Here is a 6,701-nt window from a genome sequence, read left to right on the forward strand (position 1 = left end):
ACACTAATTATCTTCCACGTCGAAAAAGTGGAGATTCAAAAGTAACATAGTGATTTGACTCATTTCCAAACAAGCTTCATCATCCAAAGTTCCAACTTTCAATGATAAAACACCCTTCTATGCAGAGCCACTTCATAAAAACAAGTTTGCATTTGCAATATGAAAGAAATGACATGAAATATAAATATGACAATTTACCTTTTTAACTCCACAAAATCGCTGCCTACAATTCAGCTTCTTCAGCCAGCAGTACCATGGCCATGGCCATCTCACTCTTATCGTCGTCTCTTCTGCCTCAACTCGGGAAATTCAAGGGGGGTAGGAAGTGTAACCAATGACAAGTTGTTCTTGCGTATAAACTTGCAACCCAGGTTATCAAAATGGAGTCGTAGATCGTAAGGACTAGTTCTCAGATCCTTTGCTATGTCTGATGGATCGCTACTGAATTCATCGGCAAATAGCGTAAGCACTAAAACGTGACTGATGAGAAGATTAATCGTCTCTGTTGACAGTCTTCGCGCCTCAGAAGTCGGAAACATGGATGAGAACTTTTGGCGTATCATGCTAGGAAATTTATGGCTCTTTGCAGAAGCAACATCACCCATGGAATGCTGATCCTTATACTTTATTAGATGAGTGATATATGAAAATATGGAACACAGCTGCTTCTTCTCCTCTTCGTCCTAAGATGATTTTAACATGAAAAAGGATTTAGTACAAATGAACGAAAAACAGAAGATCCTAAAATAACGGTGCTCGTTTGGTCAAGAGCGAGCTCCTCTTTCAACGAAATAATAATAATAATAATAATACTCGTTTCAAAAATCGACAGTACAGCTGCAGAAAGAATCCATACAACTTGGAACAAGCATTGGAAAGTAAATAAATAAATAAGGCTTGCTTTTTAGACTTGAGAGCAAGCTCCTTTTCCACAAAAAATAAAGGACGAGAACCAAACTTCCACACAAACATAAAGGCCAAGTAGTTTCTCACGAGCACAAATGTGACATCCCACATCTACTAGAGAGGAGAACGAAACATTCTTAGTATAGAAACTTCACCCTAGCATATGCGCTTTAAAAACCTTGAAGGGAAGCCCAAAAGGGAAAGCTTAAAGATGACAATATCTACGAGCGGTGGGCTTGGACTGTTACAAATGATATCAGAGCCAGACACTAGGTGATGCGCCCAGCAAGGGCGCTAGGACTCGAAAGGGGTGGACACAAGGCGGTGTGCCAACAAGGACACTAGGCCCCAAAGAGGGGTGGATTGTGAGATCCCACATCGGTTGGGGAGAAGAACGGACGTTAGGCCCCGAAGGGGGGTAGATTGGGGGTCTCACATCGATCAGAGAAGAGAACGAGTGCCAACAAGGATGCTAGACCCGAAGAGGAGTGGATTGTGAGATCCCACATCGGTTGGAAAGAAGAACGAAGCATTCTTTATAAGGGTGTGGAAATCTTTCCCTAGTAGGGTGTGGAAACTCTAGTAGACGCGTTTTAACCTTGAGAGAAATCCAAAAATGAAAGCTCAAAGAGGACAATATTTGCTAGCGGTGGACTTGGGAGAAACAACAGTGAATCAACAAGAGAAGAGAGCTTAATCTGATTGGATAAACAACACAAGGCATCATACTCGATAAATAGCAATGACCATCTACATGATTCATGAATATCAGGAAGGCAGAATGTTCTCAAGATATTCATAAAGGTAATTCGAAGTAGAACCTTCTTAATACCATACCTGAACATCTTGCAATTTATAAATTCTGTTGCGGACAAAGGATGGATATTTTGCACTTATTTCAGCTTCTTCTTGCAAAAGGGAATAAAGATCCTCCAGATAACTCCATTCTCCCTTGAGGATAATCTTGTCGAGTGGGTAAGCTTCTCGTGGAGTAGTTGCAGAAACATTATATGTCGGTATATTACGAGCAATTTGTGCACCCGTACTTTCCAAGGCCTCTTTGTTCACCACTACATTTTTCATTTTCCCATCAAGATCCTTCTTGGTATCAGGATCATCCTCTTGCTTCAAAGAACGCAGCTTCTTTGCCTGCAACAAATTAACAAACAGATATCAAACAAGTTGTTGCTCCTTCCTGAAAATGCCATTTGGAAGTGACTTCATCATCCAAAACCAAGTTTCATTTACGAGTCATGGTCAAAAGCGTTCTTTATAAGGGTGTGAAAACCTCTCCATACTAGATGCGTTTTAAAAACCTAGAGGGGAAGTCTGAATATCTGCTAGCGGTGGGCTTGAATTGTGTTACATCAAACGTCAAAGAGACTCTTTTTCAAGTAGAGGATAAAGATGATGATATTGGAAAGTGGAACAGATCTCTTCCAAGACAAATTCTAGGCAACAAAACAGATAGAAAAGATGTAATCCTTTTTCCTAATAGCATGCCACCCATAATTCTGTTCACCTGCTCATAAGGTTAACTCCAACATTCATTTACTAAATAAGTCACTTTTTTAAGCACTTGAAAAATCATTTCAAAAGGGGGGAAAGTAGGAGGATGATAAAGTGCTAAAGAGAGCAATTCCAGGATTCTATTTCTACCTGATTTATTGACTTCTTTGTTCCATAGAGATTGGTGAGCTCTCTCATTTTTTCAGCTTTCTCCTGCACAGAAAGCTCTTCATTTTCCACACTTGGGGATTCCATTTCAGAAACATCTGAACCTCTGATTCTTGGATCCAATCTAAATATCTGCAGGGATAAATATCAAACTTAGGAACACAGTTGTGATTATTACAGCATGAACATTTTGTAAAGTAGATAAAATGCATCTCAAAGGGGAAGCCTAGTTCTAGAAACACAATGAGTTTGAGCAAAATGAAAATGAAAATGGAAAACTATATACTAACAAATTTACAATAGCCCAGATATAATCAGCCAAAAACTTGAGTAACTATGCCCTCCTAGCTCGATATAAACAGCTCCTCACAACCCGTATTGATAGACTATTATTGATCAATGGTCTTTCCTAAGAATGGTCAAGCACAGCAGATCAAAGAGCACAATCCATTCGAAGGAAAAACATACTAAAGTTTCGAAAACAAATAAATATATAGATAAGGAAGAAGAAGAAGAGGCGTTTGTAAATTTAGAGAGCATACCAAAACAAACAAGCATCAAGTAGGATTTAACTTTCAAAATTCTTAGTTTGCTATGTTTGAGAGTAATTTTGAAGTGATTAAAATCATTTAATCATATTCAAAATCACTTGAAACCAATTTAATACTTGATTTTACACTTTTAAACACCATATTAATGCATCATAATTGAATGAATCATTAAAAAGTATGTTTTTGGAGGGATTTGTATATGAAAAAAGGGATTTTAACTCCTGCAAAATAAATCCCGAACATAAATTCATCGTCAAGAACAAAGTACCATATTTGATGCAATAGGCACTATCTTCAAGCTTTGGGTGGCCTTGTCGAGAACACCAAGACCATAGCTGCAATGCTGTTTCCCAGCGGTAGCCTCGCCCAAATAATTGGTACCAACAAAATCCACATTCGACCCTGTTGGACTCACAACCAGCTGCATCCTATTAGGTTTGTTTTTGTGCCTATAAACCCTAGCCCTTACGGAATCCTGTTCCTCGACTGCTTCCTCATTGACATCCTTGTGAGGATCAAACCCAGACGGGAAATAACAAACTAGCGGCGGAGTTTTCTGGGGATGGTTGCTGAGAACTTGGATTTTAGCATTCACTGATGGAACTCGCTTCTTCTTCTTTTCACTCTTCTTCTTTTTTTTCGCTGGGGACTGTAAGTTTGAGTCTGGTTCTGAGTAATGGTTGTCTTCTAATTCAAAAGATTTAGTGTCTTCCGCCATTGCTCCGTTGACAAGCTCTGATTTCGAATGATTGCTCGACCGAACACGTCGATTTACAGGGAGGAAGCGGCTTTAGGAATTACAGTCCGGTGGCAATGGACAATGGCATCGACTAATTAGCCGTCGGTACGTGGAGCGGCAGCGGTGGTTAAAGCAAGACACACGCTGAGGGAGGAAACGAGGGCAACGAAGGGTCGGGTCGGTCAATGAAAAAAACAGATAAAAAAAGAAACCATTAGAATCGTTCCAAGCTTACTGACTGAATTGAAGAAATAAAAAAGAACTTATAAAAGGAGAAAAAAAAAACTTGATTCAGGCGTACAATGATGACGAGCGGCTAAGGAAAGAGGCGGCGATTGGTGATTGGCACGGCGGCCTGGAAGGCGTGCCGGTGAACGTGCGGCGGCGGCAAAGATGGGAGAGGGAGAGGGAGATGGAGAGAACGAATGAGGGAGGACGGGAAGGCAGGGTTTAAGGTTTGGCTTTTCTTTTCTTTTCTTTTTTCCTTTTTTCCTTTTTTTATGTGATATTTAAATATTTTAATTACAAGGCAAGAGTTTTTTATTTTTATTTTTTATTTTTATTATTATTATATTACTTTTTTTAATTTTATTATTGGTGGATTTTTTTATTTCCTACCTTGATTTATTTATGTAAAAAATTTCACCCCTAGAATATTATCGTTCTCTAATTGATTTTATTTTTCATAGGCCCCGAACTCGATATGTCTTTTGTCTGCAGCAACAATCTCAAGACGTTTATAATCTCCCTCGCTGTGAACTTAATTTTTCTTCAATTTGTAGCGGGTACAAGACTTTTGGAATCTCCCTCCCTGAAATCTCTATCCCTTTCATCTCGACATCAGTGTTACCTTCTCCTTCGTAAGATTGTTAATGAAGCCAACAAGGTTTGCTACGACATGTTCATTGTATTCATAGGAGTTGCGTTGTCGATTACGTGTTTTTCAGTTCATGCTTACAACTCAAATCCCTTGCCATCAAGGTTGGTGAAACCGCCATGGTCGTTGTGGACCTAGATGACTGTAGATAGTAACAAAATAGAAGGCGAGTTGGAGTCTATTTCAGTTACCATTATTTCATTTTGATTCATTTATAGTATGATTCCTGCTCATTTTGATTTATGGTAAGTGAATAAAATTATTGGAATTTATCGAACTATTCGTGTAGAATTTTAAAATTAATTTTTTTTAAATTAGATTAAAAAAGGATTTAAAAATTAAAATAAAAATAATTTGCACACATGTCTATACCAAAGACAAAACTTGATACTGTTTTAAATTCGAATGGTCAATTTTAAAGGGATGATACTTGCACCCAAAGCTTAGCACAGTGAGTCAAGTCCACAAACTGACAGCTAATGCACCAATTTTCCGCATATATACTTATAATTATTATTATAATGTCACCCAAAAAAAAATTATAAATCTTTTTTTTTTTTTTGGATATTTCAGGTCGGTGTAAGTTATAAAAATTTAAACGGGGCTGTGTTTTTGGTCTAGAATCTAATTGAAACAAAGCATAGGATCAAAATAATTGAAAGAATTGATTGGAGAGAGAAACAAACCATTCTTTGTAAGGACGTGAAACCTCTCTCCAATAGAAGCATTTTAAAATCGTGAAGTTGACAACAATACATAACCGGTCAAAACAGACAATATCTAGTAACAGTGGGCTTAGGATAGTAGTGGGCTTGGCTGTTACATGAAACTTACATTAAAAAAAAACGTGAAGTTGAGAGTGATACGTAATGGACCAAAGTAGACAATATAAACAGTGAAGTTGACGGCGATACATAACGAGGCAAAGCAGATAATATAGACCGTGAAGTTTACGGGTACACGTAATAGGTCAAAGTACACAATATTTGCTAGCGACCACCGGTAGTATTTTATTTTTATTTTTAAACGGTATTTTGAGTCTAAATAATTTATCCACCTAGATTTGGGCAATACAAAAAGAGTGTTGGGATTTTAGAGAAAGGAAGGTGAGTCATATGACATCTGGCATTTACAGCTGGCTTTTATTATAAATAGCCACACGTAAGCAAAAGAGATCGCATAATACGGCACAACAAAAGCAGAACACAAAGCCAAAGCGAAGAAAAAGAGACCAGGAAAAGGAAAAGGAAAAACCAGTACCAGTTCACCGTTGAAAATGGAGGAAGATGGCAACGCGCCGCCGCCGTTCTGGCTTCAACCCTCCAATTCTCTACACGAACTTGACAACCATCGCCGCCGCCATCGCCTCAGTCGCGCATCTTCATTCCTCCTTAACTCCAGCGCCTTTCTCGTTGTTTTGTTGGTAATAGTTCTCTGTTTCATATGGATTGTGATTCCCAAATTTGTGCAGTTCGGTTCTCAATTGATACGGCCTCAATCGATGAAGAAGAGCTGGGATTTGTTAGATAAAACCTTTGTTTTTTCTTTATTTAGATTCACACGTTTACATTTAATTTCCCTTTGACCATTTGACAAACACGTCGAATGGATTAGCTAATTCTTAGACGTCAATTTTCTAGGAAGTGGCACAGATTCAGTTGGCCACTCTCCACCCATTTTTAGGATAGGTTGTATTTAAATAGGAAATCTGTTTACAAGATTTCACTACCGGATTTTGAAGAGCAGTCAAAGTTTCAGTCCTTCTCTCTCTCTTATTTTACGCATTTTATCTTTCCTCCAACAACCTCCTGTCGACAATATCCTCTCGGTGATTTCCCTGGCCAATTATCGAAATTCAACAAGTGGTATCAGAGCCTCGTTGAAGCAATCGGTAGTATACCATCACAGAAGAGCCAACCTATCAACAATCAAGTTGAATAGCTCAAGTGGT

The 6,701-nt window shown here is 38.4% G+C and overlaps 2 protein-coding genes across 2 annotated transcripts in view; one reads left to right on the forward strand and one right to left on the reverse strand.

Moving 5' to 3' along the window:
• Positions 1-32: 32 nt before the first annotated feature.
• LOC111456250 (DNA-directed RNA polymerase I subunit rpa49-like) lies at positions 33-4,338 on the reverse strand. Its single transcript, XM_023098067.1, has 5 exons — positions 4,175-4,338; positions 3,403-4,017; positions 2,566-2,715; positions 1,744-2,055; positions 33-683 (listed from the first exon to the last, which is right to left on the reverse strand). Exons 2-5 carry the CDS (start codon positions 3,850-3,852, stop codon positions 276-278), a joined length of 1,320 nt encoding a protein of 439 aa, XP_022953835.1. The 5' UTR covers positions 3,853-4,017; positions 4,175-4,338; the 3' UTR covers positions 33-275.
• Positions 4,339-5,786: 1,448 nt separating this feature from the next.
• Positions 5,787-6,701, forward strand: part of LOC111456249 (protein enabled homolog) — a 3,674-nt gene continuing 2,759 nt past the window's right edge. Inside the window, exon 1 of the mRNA XM_023098066.1 lies at positions 5,787-6,266. Within this exon, the coding sequence (XP_022953834.1) occupies positions 6,027-6,266 (240 nt within the window). The 5' untranslated portion in view covers positions 5,787-6,026. The remainder of the gene's footprint in view (positions 6,267-6,701) is intronic.

This window comes from Cucurbita moschata, unplaced genomic scaffold, assembly GCF_002738365.1.
Source record: "Cucurbita moschata cultivar Rifu unplaced genomic scaffold, Cmos_1.0 Cmo_Scf00018, whole genome shotgun sequence".
In the NCBI taxonomy this organism is placed as follows: domain Eukaryota; kingdom Viridiplantae; phylum Streptophyta; class Magnoliopsida; order Cucurbitales; family Cucurbitaceae; genus Cucurbita; species Cucurbita moschata.

Excerpts from the sequence above, each read along its gene's own strand:
- LOC111456250 (XM_023098067.1), bottom strand. The coding sequence starts at position 3,852 with ATGGCGGAAGACACTAAATCTTTTGAATTAGAAGACAACCATTACTCA. Across the intron at positions 2,716-3,402 it reads TGCCTATTGCATCAAATATG|ATATTTAGATTGGATCCAAG; the intron begins GTACTTTGTTCT and ends TTATCCCTGCAG. Across the intron at positions 2,056-2,565 it reads CAAAGAAGTCAATAAATCAG|GCAAAGAAGCTGCGTTCTTT; the intron begins GTAGAAATAGAA and ends AATTTGTTGCAG.